General features: G+C 50.0%; 1 protein-coding gene across 1 annotated transcript in view; it reads left to right on the top strand.

The window, feature by feature from the left end:
• Positions 1–26,178, top strand: part of LOC149470555 (uncharacterized) — a 28,679-nt gene extending 2,501 nt beyond the window's left edge. The window contains exon 2 of the mRNA XM_089662782.1: positions 20,595–26,178. Within this exon, the coding sequence (XP_089518908.1) occupies positions 20,912–21,790 (879 nt within the window). The 5' untranslated portion in view covers positions 20,595–20,911 and the 3' untranslated portion in view covers positions 21,791–26,178. The remainder of the gene's footprint in view (positions 1–20,594) is intronic.
• The last annotated feature ends 375 nt before the right edge of the window (positions 26,179–26,553 follow it).

Below are 26,553 nucleotides of genomic sequence, written 5' to 3'. Positions count from 1 at the left end.
CTGTTACTCAGGGACACAGAACTGTTACTCAGGGACACAGAACTGTTACTCAGGGATACAGAACTGTTACTCAGGGACACAGAACTGTTACTCAGGGACAGACACAGAATTGTTACTGAGGGACACAGATTTGTTACTGAGGGACACAGAATTGTTACTGAGGGACACAGAATTGTTACTCAGGGACAGACACAGAATTGTTACTGAGGGACACAGAACTGTTACTCAGGGACACAGAACTGTTACTCAGGGACACAGAATTGTTACTCAGGGACACAGAATCGTTACTCAGGGACACAGAATTGTTACTCAGGGACACAGAATTGTTACTGAGGGACACAGAATCATTACTGAGGGACACAGAATTGTTACTCAGGGACAGACACAGAATTGTTACTCAGGGACAGACACAGAATTGTTACTGAGGGACACAGAACTGTTACTCAGGGACACAGAACTGTTACTCAGGGACACAGAACTGTTACTCTGGGACAGACACTGAATTGTTACTGAGGGACACAGAATTGTTACTGAGGGACACAGAATTGTTACTCAGGGACACAGAACTGTTACTCAGGGACACAGAACTGTTACTCAGGGACACAGAACTGTTACTCAGGGACACAAAACTGTTACTCAGGGACACAGAACTGTTACTCAGGGACAGACACAGAATTGTTACTGAGGGACACAGAATTGTTACTGAGGGACACAGAATTGTTACTGAGGGACACAGAACTGTTACGCAGGGACACAGAACTGTTACTCAGGGACACAGAACTGTTAGGGACACAGAATTGTTACTCAGGGACAGACACAAAATTGTTACTGAGGGACACAGAATTGTTACTGAGGGACACAGAATTGTTACAAAGGGACACAGAATTGTTACTCAGGGACAGACACAGAATTGTTACTGAGGGACACAGAACTGTTACTCATAGACACAGAACTGTTACTGAGGGACACAGAACTGTTACTCAGGGACACAGAACTGTTACTCAGGGACACAGAACTGTTACTCAGGGACAGACACAGAATTGTTACTGAGGGACACAGATTTGTTACTGAGGGACACAGAATTGTTACTGAGGGACACAGAATTGTTACTGAGGGACACAGAACTGTTACTCAGGGACACAGAACTGTTACTCAGGGACACAGAACTGTTACTCAGGGACACAGAATTGTTACTCAGGGACAGACACAGAATTGTTACTGAGGGACACAGAATTGTTACTGAGGGACACAGAATTGTTACTCAGGGACACAGAATTGTTACTCAGGGACACAGAATTGTTACTCAGGGACACAGATATGTTACTCAGGGACACATAACTGTTACTCAGGGACACAGAATCGTTACTCAGGGACACAGAACTGTTACTCAGGGAACGACACAGAATTGTTACTGAGGGACACAGCATTGTTACTGAGGGACACAGAATTGTTACTGAGGGACACAGAACTGTTACTCAGGGACACAGAACTGTTACTCAGGGACACAGAACTGTTACTCAGGGATACAGAACTGTTACTCAGGGACACAGAACTGTTACTCAGGGACAGACACAGAATTGTTACTGAGGGACACAGAATTGTTACTGAGGGACACAGAATTGTTACTGAGGGACACAGAATTGTTACTCAGGGACAGACACAGAATTGTTACTGAGGGACACAGAACTGTTACTCAGGGACACAGAACTGTTACTCAGGGACACAGAATTGTTACTCAGGGACACAGAATCGTTACTCAGGGACACAGATTTGTTACTGAGGGACACAGAATTGTTACTCAGGGACACAGAATTGTTACTGAGGGACACAGAATCATTACTGAGGGACACAGAATTGTTACTCAGGGACAGACACAGAATTGTTACTGAGGGACACAGAACTGTTACTCAGGGACACAGAACTGTTACTCAGGGACAGACACTGAATTGTTACTGAGGGACACAGAATTGTTACTGAGGGACACAGAATTGTTACTGAGGGACACAGAATTGTTACTCAGGGACACAGAACTGTTACTCAGGGACACAGAACTGATACACAGGGACACAGAACTGTTACTCAGGGACACAAAACTGTTACTCGGACACAGAACTGTTACTCAGGGACAGACACAGAATTGTTACTGAGGGACACAGAATTGTTACTGAGGGACACAGAATTGTTACTGAGGGACACAGAACTGTTACTCAGGGACACAGAACTGTTACTCAGGGACCCAGAACTGTTAGGGACACAGAATTGTTACTCAGGGACAGACACAAAATTGTTACTGAGGGACACAGAATTGTTACTGAGGGACACAGAATTGTTACTGAGGGACACAGAATTGTTACTCAGGGACAGACACAGAATTGTTACTGAGGGACACAGAATTGTTACTCAGGGACACAGAACTGTTACTCAGGGACACAGAACTGTTACTCAGGGACAGACACAGAATTGTTACTGAGGGACACAGATTTGTTACTGAGGGACACAGAATTGTTACTGAGGGACACAGAATTGTTACTGAGGGACACAGAATTGTTACTCAGGGACACAGAACTGTTACTCAGGGACAGACACAGAATTGTTACTGAGGGACACAGAATTGTTACTGAGGGACACAGAATTGTTACTGAGGGACACAGAATTGTTACTGAGGGACACATAACTGTTACTCAGGGACACAGAACTGTTACTCAGGGACACAGAATTATTACTCAGGGACAGACACAGAATTGTTACTGAGGGACACAGAATTGTTACTGAGGGACACAGAATTGTTACTCAGGGACAGTCACAGAATTGTTACTGAGGGACACATAATTGTTACTGAGGGACACAGAATTGTTACTCAGGGACACAGAATTGTTACTCAGGGACACATAACTGTTACTCAGGGACACAGAATCGTTACTCAGGGACACATAATCGTTGAATTAAAGAGTATATCAGACAACATGTAGAGGAGTGGCAGAGGAGGCAATGTTTCAGGAGCGAGCAGACGTGGCAGCAGAGGAAGGGGTCGTAGCAGCACTAGTCACAGCCAGAGGCCAGTGCTCCCAGTGTCATCCAGCGGTCGTGTCTCCACCAACAACCCTGCCGTCATCGATTGGTTGGCTCGGTCGTCTTCCTCTTCCCAGGTCACCTCTGACACCTACAGCCAACGGTCGGTGGGTACGTCAGACACAACCGTTAGTTGGCATGGCCCGGGAGCAAGCCCACTGAAATCACGTGTCCTCTACCTGCCCCTGTCCTTTGCTGTTCCCTCACCAAGCGAAGTATCGCATGCTGTGGGCTCAGCCCCACTGTACAGTGAGGAAGAGCTAACAGAGGGCGGTCAGGAACGGGGGGAGACAAATCCGCCTTTTCAGCAGCCAGGCGAAGAAGTACTGGCGAGGAGAGTGGCTCGGTAGCCGGTCTAGAGACAGGTCTGTCTCCTGACCCACACGCAGCCGAGGGGGCTAGTAGTGAGGCGGAGACCCTAATTGATGATGAGGAGGCTGATTGCACTTGGCAGCCTCGTCGTCATCAGGCTATTGCTTCCGCATCATCAGGAGAAGAGGGTGCCAGCTTGGCAGCGAGCAAAACAGTCGGTGGGTTGCCCAGGAGGCAGCAGGGTCGCAGCAGTGTCAGTGGAGGCAAACGGCCACGGAGTAGAGCACCAGCTCCACTGCTGGTGGGTTCCATTTTGTCATAGGGTGCTGGCAGATTACGGGCCTCCCATTGCTGCTGCCAGGCCCCTAATCTGCCATGGGCCCCTGTACCGCCTCCTCATGCTGCTGCCAGGTCCACAGTGTGTCATGGGTCCCTGTACGGCCTCCCATTGCTGCTGTCTCCATCGCCACACTCTGCCATGTGCCACTTTCAGGTCTCCTCACACTGCTGCTGGGTTCCATTTTGTCATAGGGTGCTGGCAGATTACGGGCCTCCCATTGCTGCTGCCAGGCCCCTAATCTGCCATGGGCCCCTCTACCGCCTCCTCATGCTGCTGCCAGGTCCACAGTGTGTCATGGGTCCCTGTACCGCCTCCCATTGCTGCTGTCTCCATCGCCACACTCTGCCATGTGCCACTTTCAGGTCTCCTCACACTGCTGCTGGGTTACATTTTGTCATAGGGTGCTGGCAGATTACGGGCCTCCCATTGCTGCTGCCAGGCCCCTAATCTGCCATGGGCCCCTGTACCGCCTCCTCATACTGCTGCCAGGTCCACAGTGTGTCATGGGTCCCTGTACCGCCTCCCATTGCTGCTGTCTCCATCGCCACACTCTGCCATGTGCCACTTTCAGGTCTCCTCACACTGCTGGTGGGTTCCATTTTGTCATAGGGTGCTGGCAGATTACGGGCCTCCCATTGCTGCTGCCAGGCCCCTAATCTGCCATTTGCCCCCGTACCGCCTCCTCATGCTGCTGCCAGGTCCAGAGTGTCTCATGGGTCCCTGTACGGCCTCCCATTGCTGCTGTCTCCATCGCCACACTCTGCCATGTGCCACTTTCAGGTCTCCTCACACTGCTGGTGGGTTTCATTTTGTCATAGGGTGCTGGCAGATTACGGGCCTCCCATTGCTGCTGCCAGGCCCCTAATCTGCCATGGGCCCCTGTACCGCCTCTTCATGCTGCTGCCAGGTCCAGAGTGTGTCATGGGTCCCTGTACGGCCTCCCATTGCTGCTGTCTCCATCGCCAGACTCTGCCATGTGCCACTTTTAGGTCTCCTCACACTGCTGGTGGGTTCCATTTTGTCATAGGGTGCTGGCAGATTACGGGCCTCCCATTGCTGCTGCCAGGCCCCTAATCTGCCATGGGCCCCTGTACCGCCTCCTCATGCTGCTGCCAGGTCCACAGTGTGTCATGGGTCCCTGTACGGCCTCCCATTGCTGCTGTCTCCATCGCCACACTCTGCCATGTGCCACTTTCAGGTCTCCTCACACTGCTGCTGGGTTCCATTTTGTCATAGGGTGCTGGCAGATTACGGGCCTCCCATTGCTGCTGCCAGGCCCCTAATCTGCTATTTGCCCCTGTACCACCTCCTCATGCTGCTGCCAGGTCCACAGTGTGTCATGGGTCCCTGTACGGCCTCCCATTGCTGCTGTCTCCATCGCCACACTCTGCCATGTGCCACTTTCAGGTCTCCTCACACTGCTGCTGGGTTCCATTTTGTCATAGGGTGCTGGCAGATTACGGGCTTCCCATTGCTGCTGCCAGGCCCCTAATCTGCCATGGGCCCCTGTACCGCCTCCTCATGCTGCTGCCATGTCCACAGTGTGTCATGGGTCCCTGTACGGCCTCCCATTGCTGCTGTCTCTATCGCCACACTCTGCCATGTGCCACTTTCAGGTCTTCTCACACTGCTGGTGGGTTCCATTTTGTCATAGGGTGCTGGCAGATTACGGGCCTCCCATTGCTGCTGCCAGGCCCGTAATCTGCCATGGGCCCCCGTACCGACTCCTCATGCTGTGACGTTGCAACAAGGTGGAATTCAACCCTACATATGTTAGACCGCCTTTACGAACAGCGAAAGGCCATCACCGATTTCCTGATGTTACAAGCGGATAAAGGTACTCCCCTGTGTAACTTAGATGTCAGCCATTGGCAGCTCATGCGTGACACCTGCCGCTTGCTCAGGCCCTTTGAGGAGGCCATGCTATTCGTGAGTCGGCAGGACTATGGGATGAACGACGTCATTCCTCTGTTGCACGTCCTGGAACAAATGCTGTTAACAATGGCTGGTCAGGGTGCGGTAGACGTGGCGCACAGATCTCAACGCCACATGACCCCTGTGGGGGCAGGACAGGAAGAAGAGGAGGAGGTAGAGGAGGACATTGGTGCTCAGGAATTATTGAGTGAAATGGGTGGTTTTTCCACTCAGCGGACAGGAGTGGAGGAGCAGGAGCATCTGGTAGAGGAGGAGGAGGAGACAGAGGACCCAGACGCACCGTGGCAGTATGCTGTGGAGATGGAGGCAGGGAGTCCCTCGCATTCCTTGGCACAAATGGCCCATAGCATGCTCGGTTGCTTGCGTAGCGACAGCCGAATAATAACCATCAGACAGAGGGATGACTTTTGGCTGTCCACCTTGTTGGACCCTCGCTACCGTTCAAAAATGGTGGCCTTTTTCACACCTGCTGAGAGGGAGGCCAAAATAACGTACTATAAAAACCACCTATGTAGTCAGTTGGTCCCTGCCTTTCTGCGCCAACGTCCATCCTCAGACACTGTGGGCCCTGTGCACTCGCATTCCACTGCCATGGCAGCAGGGGAGGGGTGGGGTGGTAGGAGCAGTGGCAGCTCCACCAGCAGCGGCTGCCTCAGTCTGCAGTCGAAGATGAGTAGCTTTCTTCACCAGCGCAGTGAGGAAACTACTAACCAGCCGCAGCAGCAGCAGCATTAGGTGGACTTGGAGCAGGACCTCAAACAACAGGCTTGGGCCTACTTGGACAGCACCCTGCCAACCGAGGTAGACAATCCCCTTGACTACTGGGCAACGAAACTTGACCTTTGGCCCCAACTAGCTGAATTTGCCCTTGAAAGGCTGTCATGCCCGGCCAGTAGCGTGGCATCGGAGCGCGTGTTTAGTGCGGCAGGAGGTATTGTAACTCCGCGGAGGACACGACTGTCCACCCAAAGTGTGGAGAGACTCACGTTTGTGAAAATGAATCAGGCGTGGATTAGTCTGGATTTCAAACCACCAGTTCCTGACACAACTGACTAAATCTGCCATGAATCATGCCCCAAACATGTGCCACTTTCAGGTCTCCTCACACTGCTGCTGGGTTCCATTTTGTCATAGGGTGCTGGCAGATTACGGGCCTCCCATTGCTGCTGCCAGGCCCCTAATCTGCCATGGGCCCCTGTACCGCCTCCTCATGATGCTGCCAGGTCCACAGTGTGTCATGGGTCCCTGTACGGCCTCCCATTGCTGCTGTCTCCATCGCCACACTCTGCCATGTGCCACTTTCAGGTCTCCTCACACTGCTGCTGGGTTCCATTTTGTCATAGGGTGCTGGCAGATTACGGGCCTCCCATTGCTACTGCCAGGCCCGTAATCTGCCATGGGCCCCTCTACCGCCTCCCCATGCTGCTGCCAGGTCCACAGTGTGTCATGGGTCCCTGTACCGCCTCCCATTGCTGCTGTCTCCATCGCCACACTCTGCCATGTGCCACTTTCAGGTCTCCTCACACTGCTGCTGGGTTCCATTTTGTCAGGGTGCTGGCAGATTACAGGCCTCCCATTGCTGCTGCCAGGCCCGTAATCTGCCATGGGCCCCTGTACCGCCTCCTCATGCTGCTGCCATGTCCACAGTGTGTCATGGGTCCCTGTACGGCCTCCCATTGCTGCTGTCTCCATCGCCACACTCTGCCATGTGCCACTTTCAGGTCTCCTCACACTGCTGGTGGGTTCCATTTTGTCATATGGTGCTGGCAGATTACGGGCCTCCCATTGCTGCTGCCAGGCCCCTAATCTTCCATGGGCCCCTGTACCGCCTCCTCATGCTGCTGCCAGGTCCAGAGTGTGTCATGGGTCCCTGTACGGCCTCCCATTGCTGCTGTCTCCATCGCCAGACTCTGCCATGTGCCACTTTCAGGTCTCCTCACACTGCTGCTGGGTTCCATTTTGTCATAGGGTGCTGGCAGATTACGGGCCTCCCATTGCTGCTGCCAGGCCCCTAATCTGCCATGGGCCCCTGTACCGCCTCCTCATGCTGCTGCCAGGTCCACAGTGTGTCATGGGTCCCTGTACGGCCTCCCATTGCTGCTGTCTCCATCGCCACACTCTGCCATGTGCCACTTTCAGGTCTCCTCACACTGCTGCTGGGTTCCATTTTGTCATAAGGTGCTGGCAGATTACGGGCCTCCCATTGCTGCTGCCAGGCCCCTAATCTGCCATGGGCCCCTGTACCGCCTCCTCATGCTGCTGCCAGGTCCACAGTGTGTCATGGGTCCCTGTACGGCCTCCCATTGCTGCTGTCTCCATCGCCACACTCTGCCATGTGCCACTTTCAGGTCTCCTCACACTGCTGCTGGGTTCCATTTTGTCATAGGGTGCTGTATGGCCTCCCATTGCTGCTGCCAGGCCCCTAATCTGCCATGGGCCCCCGTACCGCCTCCTCATGCTGCTGCCAGGCCCGTAATCTGTCATGGTCCCCTGTACCGCCTCCTCATGCTGCTGCCAGGTCCACAGTGTGTCATGGGTCCCTGTACCGCCTCCCATTGCTGCTGTCTCCATCGCCACACTCTGCCATGTGCCACTTTCAGGTCTCCTCACACTGCTGGTGGGTTCCATTTTGTCATAGGGTGCTGGCAGATTACGGGCCTCCCATTGCTGCTGCCAGGCCCCTAATCTGCCATGGGCCCCTGTACCGCCTCCTCATGCTGCTGCCAGGTCCAGAGTGTGTCAAGGGTCCCTGTACGGCCTCCCATTGCTGCTGTCTCCATCGCCAGACTCTGCCATGTGCCACTTTCAGGTCTCCTCACACTGCTGGTGGGTTCCATTTTGTCATAGGTTGCTGGCAGATTACGGGCCTCCCATTGCTGCTGCCAGGCCCCTAATCTGCCATGGGCCCCTGTACCGCCTCCTCATGCTGCTGCCAGGTCCAGAGTGTGTCATGGGTCCCTGTACAGCCTCCCATTGCTGCTGTCTCCATCGCCACACTCTGCCATGTGCCACTTTCAGGTCTCCTCACACTGCTGCTGGGTTCCATTTTTTCATAGGGTGCTGGCAGATTACGGGCCTCCCATTGCTGCTGCCAGGCCCCTAATCTGCCATGGGCCCCTGTACCGCCTCCTCATGCTGCTGCCAGGTCCAGAGTGTGTCATGGGTCCCTGTACGGCCTCCCATTGCTGCTGTCTCCATCGCCAGACTCTGCCATGTGCCACTTTCAGGTCTCCTCACACTGCTGCTGGGTTCCATTTTGTCATAGGGTGCTGGCAGATTACGGGCCTCCCATTGCTGCTGCCAGGCCCCTAATCTGCCATGGGCTCCTGTACCGCCTCCTCATGATGCTGTCAGGTCCACAGTGTGTCATGGGTCCCTGTACGGCCTCCCATTGCTGCTGTCTCCATCGCCACACTCTGCCATGTGCCACTTTCAGGTCTCCTCACACTGCTGCTGGGTTCCATTTTGTCATAGGGTGCTGGCAGATTACGGGCCTCCCATTGCTGCTGCCAGGCCCCTAATCTGCCATGGGCCCCTGTACCGCCTCCTCATGCTGCTGCCAGGTCCACAGTGTGTCATGGGTCCCTGAACCGCCTCCCATTGCTGCTGTCTCCATCGCCACACTCTGCCATGTGCCACCTACAGGTCTCCTCACACTGCTGGTGGGTTCCATTTTGTCATAGGGTGCTGGCAGATTACGGGCCTCCCATTGCTGCTGCCAGGCCCCTAATCTGCCATGGGCCCTCTTTACCGCCTCCTCATGCTGCTGCCAGGTCCACAGTGTGTCATGGGTCCCTGTACGGCCTCCCATTGCTGCTGTCTCCATCGCCACACTCTGCCATGTGCCACTTTCAGGTCTCCTCACACTGCTGCTGGGTTCCATTTTGTCATAGGGTGCTGGCAGATTACAGGCCTCCCATTGCTGCTGCCAGGCCCGTAATCTGTCATGGGCCCCTGTACCACCTCCTCATGCTGCTGCCAGGTCCAGAGTGTGTCATGGGTCCCTTTACGGTCTCCCATTGCTGCTGTCTCCATCGCCACACTCTGCCATGTGCCACTTTCAGGTCTCCTCACACTGCTGGTGGGTTCCATTTTGTCATAGGTTGCTGTATGGCCTCCCATTGCTGCTGCCTCCACCGCCACACTGTGGCTCCACACTCTGGTTTTGGCCCCATGACTGCCCAAATGAGTGAAGTGTGCGGTGATTCTAAGATCGACGGCACTCATCTGCATGTCATACTGACTGACAGTATTATTTCTCTTCCCCAGCAGACTCCAAGGGCATTTAAATTAAAGGTACAGTGTTCTGCACTAATATAAAGGCTCTCTGAAGCCTAGAAACACCCTTTTATAAGTTAAATTTGCAGCGAATATATTCGACTCGAATCAAATTTTTTCCACGAATTCGCCGAATCAGTCGAATCAAATTTTTGAATAATCCGCTCATCTCTAATACCCATCACTGTCATACCTCCGTACTCCTCTCCTGTACATACCTATCACTGTCATACCTCCGTACTCCTCTCCTGTACGTACCGATCACTGTCACACCTCCGTACTCCTCTCCTGTACGTACCGATCACTGTCACACCTCCGTACTCCTCTCCTGTACATACCGATCACTGTCACACCTCCGTACTCCTCTCCTGTACATACCGATCACTGTCATACCCCCCACACTCCTCTCCTGTACATACCCATCGCTGTCATACCTCCGTACTCCTCTCCTGTACATACCGATCACTGTCATACCTCCGTACTCCTCTCCTGTACGTACCCATCACTGTCATACCTCCGTACTCCTCTCCTGTACATACCAATCACTGTCATACCCCCCACACTCCTCTCCTGTACGTTCCCATCACTGTCATACATCCGTACTCCTCTCCTCTACATACCGATCACTGTCATTCCCTGTTTATCACCTCTGCCTGTGACAGCATGGCTATTGAGAGCCAAGTTCTGAAGGACAGAGAGTTGTCTAGCTCTGTGATTCCTATGATGTTGCAGCTGGAAAGCAAATCTAGTGTCCCCAATCACCTCCACACTGGTTACAGTGTCCCCGATCACCTCCACACCTGTTACAGTGTCCCCGATCACCTTCACACCTGTTACAGTGTCCCCGATCACCCCCACACCGGTTACAGTGTCCCCGATCACCCCCACACCGGTTACAGTGTCCCCGATCACCTCCACACCGGTTACAGCGTCCCCGATCACCTCCACACCGGTTACAGCGTCCCCGATCACCTCCACACTGGTTACAGCGTCCCCGATCACCCCCACACCGGTTACAGTGTCCTCGATCACCCCCACACGGGTTACAGTGTCCCCGATCACCCCCACACCGGTTACAGTGTCCCCGATCACCCCCACACGGGTTACAGTGTCCCCGATCACCTCCACACCTGTTACAGTGTCCCCGATCACCCCCACACCGGTTACAGTGTCCCCGATCACCCCCACACCGGTTACAGTGTCCCCGATCACCCCCACACCGGTTACAGTGTCCCGATCACCCCCACACCGGTTACAGTGTCCCCGATCACCCCCACACCGGTTACAGTGTCCCCGATCACCTCCACACCGGTTACAGCGTCCCCGATCACCTCCACACCGGTTACAGCGTCCCCTATCACCCCCACACCGGTTACAATGTCCCCGATCACTCCCACACCGGTTACAGTGTCCCCGATCACCCCCACACCGGTTACAGTGTCCCCGATCACCCCCACACCGGTTACAGTGTCCCCGATCACCCCCACACCGGTTACAGCGTCCCCGATCACCTTCACACCGGTTACAGTGTCCCCGATCACCCCCACACCGGTTACAGCGTTTCCGATCACCCCCACACCGGTTACAGTGTCCCCGATCACCCCCACACTGGTTACAGCGTCCCCGATCACCTCCACACCGGTTACAGCGTCCCCGATCACCCACACACCGGTTACAGCGTCCCCAATCACCCACTCACCGGTTACAGCGTCCCCGATCACCCTCTCACCGGTTACAGCATCCCCGATCACCTCCACACCGGTTACGGCGTCCCCGATCACCCCCACACCGGTTACGGCGTCCCCGATCACCTCCACACCGGTTACGGCATCCCCGATCACCCCCACACCGGTTACGGCGTCCCCGATCACCTCCACACCGGTTACGGCATCCCCGATCACCTCCACACCGGTTACGGCGTCCCCGATTACCTCCACACCGGTTACGGCGTCCCCGATCACCTCCACATCGGTTACGGTGTCCCCGATCACCGCCACACAAGTTACAGTGTCCCCGATCACCCCCACACTAGTTAGTGTGGGAGGGATTTGTACCGTCCTGACATTTGGGGACTACTATAGGTAATGATGCACTAAGCTATATTCTCTGAGCACTCATGGAGGCCAACATAAGTCTTCAAAAGACTCACCATGCCAAAATGGGATAATTTTGTGGGTGTTTCCATTGTCGTGGTTTCCCAGGGCCTTCAAAAATGTGATAGGTCGTCTAAAAATTTGGTGTGTAATTTATGCCCTCAGAAAGCCTGACTGTGCTCTTTTGATTTTGGTCCCCCTATGTGGCTAGGCTGTGAAAAAGTCTCACATGTGGTGTCCCCATACTCTAAAGGAGTAGCAGAATGTGTTGTGGAGTATATTTCTAAGTACGCCTAGAAGGTTTGTTAGAAATATCATATTAATTGAGAACTTTGTGTAAAAATAAATATTCTCCTTTTCTTTCCTGCATTTTCAAAAAAACTTTTGTTGAAAAATGACCAAATAAACTTACTATTCACTTCAGAAAATACATTGGGGTTTTTGCTTTCCAAAATTGTGACATTTTGTGAGAGTTTCCACTGTCCTGGTGCTCTGGGCAGCCAAATATGTGATTGGTAGTCATGAAATTAGTGTAGATGTGTAATTTATGCTCCTTGAAAACCCAAATGTGTTCCTTAAATTTTGGACCCCTCTATGCATCTAGGCTGTGAAAAGTCTCACACAGGTGATATCCCCATACTCAGGAGATATAGCAGATCCTGTTTTGGGTTCATTTGGGTTCAATGTTCAAAGACTGAATAATTGTCATTCAAAGTGTAACAGCGCTGAAAGCTGAGAATTGGCCAGGGCAGGAGGGGGGTGAAAGTGTCCGGACTTGAAGTGGTTAACATACCAAGGGGTCCATTTTTTACATATCTACAACTGCACCATGTGCTTCAAGCTCAAGCTTCTCTCTCCACTTTAGTTCTTGAGGAGCCATGACTGATCCAGGGATTGATGGATGGTACGAGTAGGAAAGGCATGATCTCTGGTATTTACTCCAGTCTTTTCATTCTTACCCAAGACTCTGCCCAATTACCATGTAGAAGGAAATATGAAATAGACATAGAGGAAGTGGGAGGAGATTTGGACCTCCGTACCTCTCATCTCCCTGTCCTCTTCACAGAAACTATCTCAGTTATTTCTTTTACATAGAACTTACAGGACCCCAGCTCAGTTGTTCAGTTGGGACCGGAGGGATTCCCCCTTATGCCCCAAATGTAGCGGTGATGTAGGGGATTTGATACACATTTTGGAGATTTCCAGAATTATTCTGATACTGGAAAGATATTACCAATATTATATCATTGCTATTCATGATCTCTCTTCCTCAGGATCTGGAGGAGTGCATCTTGTGATTTGTAGCACAATAATTATTTATGAATTATAAAAATATTTCTTTGCCGCTGGGTGTTTTTATTTTTTGAGCTATAAATAAAAAAAGAGCAAAATATTTGAAAAATAAAAGTTTTTCTTTATATCTATAATAACATTTTACAAACAGGTAATTTTTCTCCTTCACTGATGTGCGTTGATGATGCTGCACTGATAGGCAGCACTGATGAGGTGGCACGGATAGGCAGGACTGAAGAGCACTGATAGGAGGCACTGATAGGCAGCACAGGTGGGTGGCACTGCAGGGTACAGGTGGGTGGCACTGCAGAGTGGCACTGATGGGCACAGGTGGGTGGCAATGATGGGCACAGGTGGGAGGCACAGGTGGGCGGTGTGACGATCGTGGCGTCGGACCCCAGCCCTTCTCACCAAACTCGTGACCGAAGGACTAGCCAATCTAAAACCGCGTTGTCACGTGCGTAACAATGTCACACTGTAACGGAACCGGACCCAGACCGCACTTGGGTATTTCCGTTGTACTGCAGCTTCCCTGTCTGAACACAAATCCCCAGACACCACCTGCTGATCCTGCAGGAAATAGACAGCACCCGACTCTTCTTAAGACAGAAAGTCAACTCCTTTATTTTTACACAAACATAAGATATATACACAGGGCGGGGAAACACAACCAGGAACAGGAAACACATCATCAGCCCGCCCCATCAGTGGGAAGGGCTACAGGAATCGCCCCCCCACCCAACCAAGACACAAAACAATGGGATGTAGCACATGGCAGTGAACAATGGACAACCACGTGGCAGTGAACAATCCCCACACCAATACACAATACCATGACATTCACACCCTGTACCCCTTAACAGGCACAGGGTGGGTTAAACATAATTAAGGGAACATGAGCTGACCGGGGTCCCCCCACCCCCAAAAGTCACTCCCGTCAAATATCTCCCCTTGGGTGGACTCCGAAGTTAGTCTGTACTTCCAGTCCCACAATGCCAGCACCCACACAGTACCCCAAAAAAATTGTCACACACCAAGCATTACTCACCCAGCCAACCTCTGCCTCTCCCGTAGAATATACCCACCTCTGGGGAGAAGCACGGACTGGTCCTTCTCCCTGAAGTCCTCTCAGATGCTGGGGAGAAGACAGGGTGGCTGGGCCGACTCCATCATGCTGTGGGGGATCTGGGGCGACTGCTCAGCATCCCTGGGGTATCAGGTGGCGACTGTAGTCTCATCCACTTTGACTTGATGGACATCTTCTGTGTTCACAAAGTAAGGCTGACATCCTCTTGTCCTAATGCCAGACCCTTTTCTGGGGTTGTGTCAGTGGAGACCGAAGTCCCATCCACGGACATCAGCTCAAGCTATTGTAGTAAGGCACTGATTGCATCCTCTTCCTGTAGCTCCTGCGGTGCTGATTTTTGTGGACAGAGGTCAGAAATGTTTGGCTCTGTTGCCAGCTTTTCTGCTGGTTCCTCTTCAGCAGAAAAGTCTATCAAATCCCCAGTCTCTTGATTTTCCACTGCCGATTCTTGGGCATGCTGCCGAACATGTTTTAGCAGTGGCCTGTATGCCCTTTTCAGATGCAGTTCTTTCTTCAGCAGGTATTCCAGATCTGGTTCAAGCTCTGAGACCCCTGTGAGACCAAATATAGCTTCTGTTCCTTCTCGCAACTCCTCCAGGGTAGGTTCTCCTTCATCACCAAACACAAAATGATCTGTAAGGCTCTCCCATAGCAATCCAGGGCCACCAAACTCATGTCCCTCAGTAGAGCACTGTCAAGACCCCTAAATATTCCTGCTCTGCGTACCATTGCAGAGCCCAATATCTGTTATCCAGTTGTATCTCCTGCCTGACCAGCCTGTCCAATTCAGTCACCCATTGCTCCTGGGGTCGCTCTCCCAGGAATGGCATCTGTAATTTCCAACGGTCCCTGGCCCGTTCCCCTGGGGTTTGACAGCACTTGCCTTTCTCCATACCAGCAGCCTGGAGGGCTCCTCTCCAAAGCACCTCCCAAATATGCTGCCTGAGCTCCAGGTACTGATCCGTAGACACAGTCCTGGGGTATGTTGCAAGAACAGTCTGCAGCAGCCCCGGGAACTCTGATGCCAGGTCCATATCTCCACTGGGGTGACCGACGTCTACTTTCCTGATCTTGGATCCCGGTGGTGGTTTGGATGTGTTCACAGCTTGGAAGCACAATCCCACCGCTTGCCACCAATGTAACGGAACCGGACCCAGACCGCACTTGGGTACTTCCGTTATACTGCAGCTCCCTGTCCGAACACAAATCCCCGGACACCACCGCTGATCATGCAGGAAATAGACAGCATCAAACTCTTCTTAAGACAGGAAGTCAACTCCTTTATTTTTACACAAACACAAGATATATACACAGGGAGGGGAAACACAACCAGGAACAGGAAACACATCAGCCCGCCCCATCAGTGGGAAGGGCTACATGAAACACCCCCCCACCCAACCAAGACACAGAACAATGGATGCAGCACGTGGCAGAAAACAATGGACAACCACATGGCAGAGAACAAGGAACAATGTCCACACCAATACACAATACTATGACATTCACATTCACACCCTGTACCCCTTAACAGGCACAGGGTGGGTAAACATAATGAAGGAAACATGAGCTGATACTGGGGTCCCCCTATCCCCAAAAGTCACTCCCATCACACACACCCAGCTGCACTCTGCACAAAGATTTTCCAGCTAATGGACCACAATCTGTATCTGCAGCCTGGGAGCAATTGTTACTGGGTCAGGTTAGTTACGCAATTAACCCTTCACACCCCACCACCTCCTTTTTGTACAGAGAAAGAGTAAACTCAGCAATATCAGCAATAACACTATGATGTTTGAATAATCGTTGGTATACCACTGTCACTGCAGGCAGAATATACCGAAGTTTAAAACACCCACACAGTAGCGTTCTTCAGAGGCAGGAATTCATAGTTTGCATTAAAGGACTTTAGAAACAGTTCAACACTTTCAGAAAGTAAAATTTATTACTAAAACGTCAAAAGGGTGCAATAAAAATATTTACAGAAAAAGATGTAACCAATATATATATATATATATATATATATATATATATATACACAGAGAACAACAGCACAGCAAAGAGATAACAGAGAGAAGTTTAGAGGGGTAAAATACTTGCCACACGTCCTGGGTTTAAGCAGATCAGGTTTCAGAGCAAAAGGATTTCTTATCTCCCACTGTCAGTTACGATGTTAAAACAGGGAGATTCTTCAACTTCTTTCAACTCTGCTTAGCTTTTTCTAGCAACTCCACAGGGTGTCTCCCTGGAGCAGTAAACCAATCGCCTCATTTGGGAAGGGAGTTGTAGGTGGAGACCCAAGCTATGACCAAAAATCCTCACATTTGATGTCATGGTTCATAACTTATTCTCGGTGCATTTAGCAGCCTTGCTACTAGTAGATTAATACTCAGAATCACCGGCTGAACGTCTATATATGAAATATGAGATAACCGCTTGAATGGTTGAGGAGATATAATTTTCTGCTCTCCTGTGTATGCCAGCTAGGGGGTGTAAAATAACAGGTGATTTGTCTTGACGTGAGCCATCCGAATATGTGCTTCATGTTTGTGTAAGTCTTTCATAATCCAAGATATGTAATCATAGGGGAAAATGGATGTTGAATGTGGTGTCTAGTTTATGACTTATCTGGAATGTCTTTGAACTCAGTGAAGGACTTGGTTTATGACTCTACAAGCCCTCCTCTAGCAAGAGTTTTGTAGACAGAGGGGCACCTAGCTAGTGAGGTTTATAGCCATGACACCCTCCCAATGAGTCTGTTGCCTGTGATCTCTGCAAACACACACCGACCACATTACTTAGGGAGGGGGGAAATCAGAGGGGGGAAGCTGATTTGGGGAGTGAGAGATGATACAGCATGGAAGATTCTTAACAAGATGGAAGACCGCGTCCATCTCGGTGTGCACGATTGCTACAGGCGGCACTGATCATCATCTGATAATTGCCGGTTTTCGGCAGTACTTTCCACGCGCTGTATTTACCCGGTGATAACTGTGTCATTGGATACAGCTGATAATGTGGTAAAAGGCCACTGTGATTGGCCGTTTACCATACCCCGTGATCATCTGTGTCTGTAGGACACCGCAATCACCAGAGGGACCGGATCCACGCTGCTGGGGGCGTGCAGGGGGCGTGTCCTGGAATGATGTCCATGGACATCGTCCCAGGTTTACACAACCGTGCTGTAGCCATTCCTTCGGCTATAGTGGCATTGGGAACTGGTTAAATACTGTGAAGCTGTCCTTAATTAGGATGGTCTCCTATATGACCAAAAGCACATCTGACCACCTTGATTGGGGTCAAAGGATCTGGTGAGTGAGCAATCTGTATTCATTACTCCTGTTGACACACGGTGAAGATTACAGTCACAATCTTTTTTCCTGTCCGGTTTGGGCCACAGGCTAAAGAAGCCACAAGGAGTGTCACTTTGAACTTAATTTATGGACTTATATTTTTTATATTTTAATTTTTATGTCATTTATACACCACTGTCCTGAAATTTGTTATGAGAACATCATTTTTGCATATTTGGTTATTTATGCACAATTGGAGGGTTGCACACAGGGACTTTAAGAATTAATAGTCCCTACCAATTGCACAATTATATCATCTAAAGGTTGTATGTAGCGCCTACCTATTCTAATATAAATTGACAATAATTATTTACACATCCAAGTCTTATAGCAATAGTGAGGCTGCTGTATATTGCCCACAAGGGTGGACTGACCATTTGGAAACTTGGGCACTGCCCGTGGGCCCAGGGTCAGTAGAGGCCCCATGAGATGCCCTTGGTACCTTTTTCATAGACTTTTTTGAGTTTGGGCAAGGACACGGGCCCCATGATCCCCTATTGCCTGGGGGCCCCATGAGTTGTCAGTCCGCCCCTGACTGCCCATAAACTAATAGCACAATTCTGGGTATCACCTCATACTCCCACCAGACCACAGTGGACTAAAACTAACTTACCGACATCGTAATTCCCCCAGGGGATGTACAGTATCTCACAGAAGTGAGTCCCCCTGACATTTTTGTAAATATTTGATTCTCACTTTTCATGTGACAACACTGAAGAAATGACCCTTTGCTATAATGTGACATAGTGAGTGTACAGCTTGTATAAAATGTAAATTTGCTGTCCCCTCAAAATAACTCAACACACCGCCATTAATGTCTAAACCGCTGGCAACAAAAGTGAGTCCACCCCTAAGTGACTTGGTTCAAATTGGGCCCAATTAGCCATTTTCCCTCCCCGGTGTCATGTGACTTGTTAGTGTTACAAGGTCTACAGGTGTGAATGGGGAGCAGGTGAGTTACATTTGGTGTTATCGCTCTCTCTCTCTCATACTGGTCACTGGAAGTTCAACATGGCACCTCATGGCAAAGAACTCTTTGAGGATCTGAAAAAAAAAAGAATTGCTGCTCCACATAAAGATGGCCTAGGCTATAAGAAGATTGCCGAGACCCTGAAACTGAGCTGCATTACGGAGGCCAAGACCATACAGCAGTTTAACAGGACAGGTTCCACTCAGAACAGGCCACGCCATGGTTGACCACAGAAGTTAAGTGCACGTGCTCAGCGTCATATCCAGGGGTTGTCTTTGGGAAATAGATGTATGAGTGTTGCCAGCATTGCTGCAGAGGTTGACGGGGTGGGGGGGTCAGCCTGTCACTGCTCAGACCAACTGCCTCACACTGCATCAAATTGATCTGCATGTCTGTCATCCCAGAAGAAAGTCTCTTCTAAAGATGATGGCCAAGAAAGCCTGCAGTTTACTGGAGAGAAGCAGACTAAGGACATGGATTACTGGAACCATGTCCTGTGGTCTGATGACACCAATGTAAACTGATTTGGTTCAGATGGTGTCAAGCGTGTGTGGCGGCAACCAAATGAGGAGTACAAAGACAAGTGTGTCTTGCCTACAGTCAAGCATGGTGGTGGGAGTGTCATGGTCTGAGGCTGCATGAGTGCTGCCAGCACTGGGGGGCTACAGTTCATTGAGAGAACCATGAATGCAAACATATACTGTGATATACTGAAGCAGAGCATGATCCCCTCCCTTTGGAGACTGGGCTGCAGGGCAGTATTCCAACATGATAACGACCCCAAACACACCTCCAAGACCACCATTGCCTTGCTAAAGAAGCTGAGGGGAAAGGTGATGGACTGGCCAAGCATGTCTCCAGACCTAAACCCTATTGAGCATCTGTGGGGCATCCTCAAATGGAAGGTGGAGGAGCGCAAGGTCTCTAACATCCACCAGCTGCATGATATCATGGAGGAGTGGAAGAGGACTCCAGTAGCAACCTGTGAAGCTCTAGTGAACTCCATGCCCAAGAGGGTTAAGGCAGTGCTGGAAAACAAAGGCGGCCATACAAAATATTGACACTTTGGGCCCAAATTTGGACATTTTCTCTTAGGGGTGGATTCACTTTTGTTGCCGGCGGTTTAGACATTAATGGCGGTGTGTTGAGTTATTTTGAGGGGACAGCAAATTTCCATGTTATACAAGCTGTACACTGACTACGTCACATTGTAACAAAGTGTAATTTCTTCAGTGTTGTCACATGAAAAGAGAGAATCAAATATTTACAAAAATGTGAGGGGTGGACTCACTTCTGTGAGATACTGTATGTCTCTCTGGCAGATCTGGCTGGATATTTTGGGTCTTGCTCCCCCCAGGTAATTCTTCAGAGACCTTTACAGGTTTAACTTTTTTAGCCGCAAAAAAAAGGACCGAGCCAGTTCCATCCTACTAAATGGTAACTACTTTACAGACCAATACTTGGGGTAGACACGGGCCTCATTGATTGGTGTCTGCTATCTATGTATGTACTGGGGGGGGGTTACTTGCCGTGTACAGCTGAATCGTTCTAGGTTGTTTCTTCTTTTCTCTGTTCATTTGTTTATAAAAGGTAAAAGTGACACCATAGACAAAGCAAGTTATTGTTCTGTATGATCTGTAACAGTGCCACAACTGCCTATACGTGAGAATGTATGACTCCATTGTCTGGGCTGAATGTTGGGAATACTGTGCGCACTTAGAAACTTTCTTGATAAAATATATTTGATTAAAAAACTATATATTGCTGTACATATGCTTTCTATGTATAAGATACATTTTTAATAATTAACAGAACCTTTATTTAGTCTTTTATATAGAATTCTGATATTTATTTATATTTTATGCAGATGGATGGATGAACCAAGTTTTCGGTCATGTTGGTCTTCCTAAATACAACAAAGTCACATGAAAACAAGACATATGGTTGTCCTAATTGACTGAAAGTCTATTGCAGCTCACTGGAGGATTCACACGGGATACAAGTCATATCCACGTTCTAAAAGTCATAAAGGTTTTGGATCCTCTTCAACATTGATCCAGCCTCAGAGGACAAGAGAGAAGTCATTTCAGTGTTCTGGAAGTGACAATGGCTTTACAATAAAGTCCAACCCAAGTATACATAAGAGAAATCATTTCAAACTATTTCTTGTTTGAACTTTTTACAATGGAGGCAAAACATATCACTGGAGAGAAGCCATATCAATGTTCTGAATGTGGCAAAGAGTTTACACAGAAGTCATATCTTATCACACACCAGAGGATTCACACTGGAGGGAAGCCACATCAGTGTTCTGAATGTGACAAAGCTTTTACAAGGAAGTCACAACTTATCAGACACCAGAGGATTCACACTGGAGAGAAGCCATATCAGTGTTCTGAATGTGATAAAGCTTTTACACAGAATTCAAGTCTTATTAAACACCAGATGATTCACATTAGAGAGAAGCCATATCAGTGTTCTGAATATGATAAAGCTTTTACACAGAAATCACATCTTATCATACACCAGAGGATTCTCACTGGAGAGATTCCATATCCATGTTCTGAATGTGACAAAGCTTTTACAAAGAAGTCACATCTTATCACACACCAGAGGGTTCACACTGGAGGGAAGCCATATCAATGTTTTGAATGTCACAAAGCTTTTACAAAGAAGTTACATCTTATCACACACCAGAGGATTCACACTGGAGAGAAGCCATATCACTGTTCAGAATGTGACAAAGCTTTTACACAGAAGTCAGATCTTATCAAACACCAGAGGGTTCACTTTGGAGGGAAACCATATCAGTGTTCTGAATGTGACAAAGCTTTTACACAGAAGTCAAATCTTATCACACACCAAAGGATTCACACTGGAGAGAAGTCATATCAGTGTCTTGTATGTGGCAAAGCTTTTACAGAGAAGTCACATCTTATCAGACACCAGAGGATTCACACTGGAGAGAAGCCATATCAGTGTTCAGAATGTAGCAAAGCTTTTACAGTGAAGTCAAACCTTGTCACACACCAGAGGATTCACACTAGAAAGAAGCCATTTTAATGCTGACATGCTGAATGGGACAAAGCTTTTACAGTTAATGCTGGGCTAATATATCATCAGAGGATTCACACATTTCAGCTGCACAGAAGAAAAAAAGGGATATTAAAGTAGTGTCCAGTGTCCCATTAGTTTCACAGCCCCAATGTCACCCCACAAGCTAGAGAAGCAGTGAAAAGTTAAAATGTTACTCTAAAAAACAAACTGGAATGTAATGACTGAGTGCATTGTGTTTAGTGATTATGTCCATCAGAAACACAACTAGAAGGTCTGTGAATATTTTACCTTTTGACCTTTTTTTTTTCGATAAGCACCAATGACTGAACTGTTTCCCTCTTGGTTCTCATCTTTATTTTATAAGGAGCTTTGACTAAACATATAATGCATTTTCATCATTCACCAACTGAGATGTGTTCCCAAGTGTTTTCTTCATTGCCAGATCCTGAGCTACTACATGACCAACACTGCCTCAGTACCTTGCCAAACCTCTGAAGCCTCAGTGGGAGAGTCCATTCCAGGTTCTTCTGACTATTGATATATCATCAGCCAGGGTTAAGGGCTCCAGCTAAGTCCACCTTCTCCACACCTCTCATTACATGTTCCACCTCCTCTCCCATGATCAATGCTTCCTTTCCATGTTTCATCTCCTCTCATAGATGACAGTTTTGCAGGTAGGTCTGTAGCTTGAACACCCAAGATGAAGTCTCTGGTCAGTGAAAAAGAAACTCCCTAAGCAGCCAGAAGGCTTCCAACACTGATTTTCTGCTGTTTATGGGATGCATTCAACAGTACCATTTAAGTTCAGCTGCCCACTTGTGTTCCATGTGGTTTTGCTGAAAGTCTCAGGGATACCATCAGGTGAAGAATGGATTTTCTTGTTGTCTTCTTCCTCTGTCCAGATATTACTCATCTCCTTAGAATTTTCACACAGCACAACTGCAAGAGATCTGAACTTACAAAGTTCTACCTGTGCGGTCATATTCCTGTCACTTCTGGGGACTGAAACCCCTCCAATTGCGGTTCAATTTCATGTCTATGAAAGGACAGGTCTCTCGTTGGGGTAAAGTTTTCAAAGAGCACTTCTTGTCTCTGGAAATGTTAGGACATTGGCACTACTATGGACAAAAATCAATCATTACATTTCCTGCTCCCTCAACCTCCTAGCGATCACAGAAACCTGGATCCAGGCCACTGACTCTACCTCCCCTGCTGCACTCTCCTACGGAGGTCTCACCTGGACCCACTCACCCAGGCCTAACGGTCGTAAAGGTGGTAGGTTGGTCTGCTCCTGTCACCGCAGAGCACCTTCCGAGTCCTCCCAAACCCCCCCCCTCCCAATCCTTCTCCTCCTTCGAGGCCCACTAGGTCCGACTATTCTCCCCAATTCTCCTGAAGATTGCTGTGATATACCGGCCTCCTGGATCCATATCCCGCTTCCTGGTAGACTTTTCCTCCTGGCTACCCTTCTTCCTCTCCTCTGAGCTACCCACCATCATCCTTGAGGATTTCAACATCCCTGTCAACCTTGACAACCCGGCCACATCCCATCTCCACCACTTAACCTTCTCCTTTGCACTTGGACAGTGTATACAATCCACCACCCACTCCAACGGTAATATCCTTGATCTTGTCTTCTCCAACCACTGCGCTCCCCACAACCTCACTAACACCCCCTTCCCTCTCTCTGACCACAACCTTATTACCTTCTCTATCTCCTCGTCCTCCAACGCCTACCCCTCCAAATGTCACACTACTACCAGCCGTAACCTCCGCAACCTTAACCCTGCCCCCCTCCACTCTGCAGCTGATCAACTCCACGACAGCATCCTCCCCCTGTCCTGCCCCAACTTGGCTATGACTGCCTACAACAACGCGCTGTCAACAGCCCTTGACTCACTAGTGCCTTTAACCACACGCAACATCAAACCCCGACCGCTCCAGCCCTGGCAGACTGATCACACCAAAACCCTCAAACGACACAGTCGTGCCCTGGAGCGACTATGGTGCAAAACCAAATCCCAACAAGCCTTCACCCGCTACAAATCTGCCTTCCACACCTACACCTCCTCCCTCCACGCAGCCAAACAAGCCTACTTCCTGACCCTCATCAAGACCCTCTCCTCCAATCCTCGCCGACTCTTCTCCACCTTCAACTCTCTACTCTCGTCACCCCCACCTCCACCCAGCACCTCACTCACTGCCCTTGAGATTGCCAATCACTTCAAAAACAAGATTGACACAATTCACAAGGACATCGCCGCAACTCACACGCCCTCTCAACCTGTCCCCTCTCACACAGCTACCCCCTCATCCCCCCCTCCCCCTCGACATAACCCACAGGCATAACCGGCATAACTTTGTCGCTGCTCAAACTCCCTCCAACCCCGTTCCCCCTCACTCAACTACCCCCTCATCACCCCTCTCCCACGGCCCCACCTCTGCTCTGACCTCCACTTTCACCCCACCCTACATTCCTCATACTGAAGCCCCCCCAAAACTCTGCACCTTTGACCTTACTACCATTGAGGAAGTCTCCAAGATCCTCTCTGATGCCCGCCTCACCACCTGCCCCCTCGACCCTATCCCCTCACAACTCCTACGACCTCCCTCCCCCTCCATCCTACACTCCCTCACCCACATCTTTAATCTCTCCCTCTCCTCCGGCACTTTCCCCTCCCCTCTGAAACACACACATCACCCCCATACTTAAAAAGCCCTCCCTGTACCCCAATGACCCGAACAACCTCAGACCCATCTCCCTGCTCCCATTTACATCTAAACTCCTCGAGCGCCTAGTCTACACCCGCCTAAGCTCTCACCTCAATGACAACAACCTCCTCGACCCCATACTGTCCGGCTTCTGTCCCCTACACTCCACCGAAACTGCCTTACTCAAACTCTCCAATGACCTGCTAACCACCAAAGCTAATGGCCACTATTCAGTGCTCCTACTCCTTGACCTCCCTGCGGCCTTCGACACAGTCGACCACCCCCTCCTCCTCAAAAAACTACACTCCCTCAGCCTCAGAGATTCTGCTCTCTCCTGGCTCTCATCCTACCTGTCACAATGCTCTTTCAGCGTTACCTATAATGCTACCACCTCCCCCTCACTCCCCCTCTCTGTTGGGGTCCCTCAAGGCTCTGTCCTTCGGCCCCTTCTCTTCTCCATCTACACCTCCTCCCTTGGCCAACTCATACACTCTCACGGCTTCAACTACCACCTCTATGCCGACGACACACAAATCTATCTCTCAACCCCCCACCTCACCTCCTCGGTCTCCGCCCGAATCACACACCTACTAAGCGACATATCTGACTGGATGTCGCTCCACTTCCTTAAACTGAACCTCTCCAAAACCGAGTTTCTTGTCTTCCCCCCCAGCCCGGACACCCCCCATTGACTTCTCCGTCATATCCAACAACGCCACCATCAAACCCGCCCCACAGGCCAGAGTACTTGCTGTCATTCTGGACTCCAACCTATCCTTCCAGCCCCAAGTCCAATCACTAACAAACTCAGGCAGACTCCACCTCCACAACATCGCCAAAATACGCACGTTCCTAACCCCAGAAACCACTAAACAGCTCATCCACTCCCTCATCATATCACGACTCGACTACTGCAACTCCCTCCTCACTGGCCTGCCTCGCCGCTGGCTATCCCCGCTTCAGTCCATCCTGAATACGGCTGCCAGACTCATTCACCTTTCCAACCGCTCCATCTCCGCCACCCCCCTCTGCCAATCCCTCCACTGGCCTCCACCCCCCTCTGCCAATCCCTCCACTGGCCTCCACTCAGTGTCCTCCACCCCCCTCTGCCAATCCCTCCACTGGCTTCTGATTGCGCAACGGATCAAATTCAAAAACCTAACACTGACGTACAAAGCTGTCCACCATACTGCCCCGAACTACATCACCGACCTAATATCCAAGTACCGCCCAGCACGCACACTCCGCTCCTCACAAGACCTCCTTCTCTCTAGTTCCCTGGTCTCCTCCTCCCATGCCCGCCTCCTCCAGGGTGTCACCCATCCTCTGGAACTCCCTACCCCAACCCATCAGATTATCACCTACTCTCCTCTCCTTTAGGCGCACCCTGAAAACCCATCTCTTCAGGGAAGCCTACCCCACCCCCTGCTAACCTGCTGACCTCCTCCACTCTTCCTACCACTCCATCCCCCACAGCTATTTCCTCCTGTACCACTATCCCCTCCCTCCTAGATTGTAAGCTTGAAAGAGCAGGGCCCTCGATCCCCTCATGTTTTGCATTGTATTGGTATTGTTCGGTCACATGTTCTGTCCCCCTTTGTAATGTACAGCGCTGAGCGAACTATTGGCGCTTTATAAATACTGTATAATAATAATAATTACATAAATGGTGCAATCTGTCATTAGCACAGCAGTTTTTGTTTTTCCGAGTCTCCCCTTGTAACATTTTTAGTTGACTTTCCCAGTAGATCATTTTTTTTCTACTTCCTGTAGAAGGCCAAGCATTTTGGCAAAAATGGCAGTTGGAGGGATTGGGGCAAATCCTATAACACTGCTGGGGGTGCTCACAACTGTCAGTTGTCATTCATATGGGGGTTGGACCTTATAGAGAACCTGTTGCTGTAACTGCTATAGAAGTGTTAGCTGAAGTTGGGCTTTACTTGTTGTGTGTCTTATAATCTAAGATTTCCCTGTACAGGGTGACAACGCTGCTGTGTAATGTTCCTGCAGAATGATCAGGGTTGTCACCCTGTTACAGAAGGTGGGAAAATAACAGA

Source organism: Staurois parvus, unplaced genomic scaffold (assembly GCF_062004578.1).
Source record: "Staurois parvus isolate SC_StPar_1 unplaced genomic scaffold, SC_StPar_1.0 ptg000039l, whole genome shotgun sequence".
NCBI lineage: Eukaryota > Metazoa > Chordata > Amphibia > Anura > Ranidae > Staurois > Staurois parvus.
Note: the sequence above shows the minus strand (reverse complement) of the source record. Positions and strands in the feature narration are given on the sequence as shown.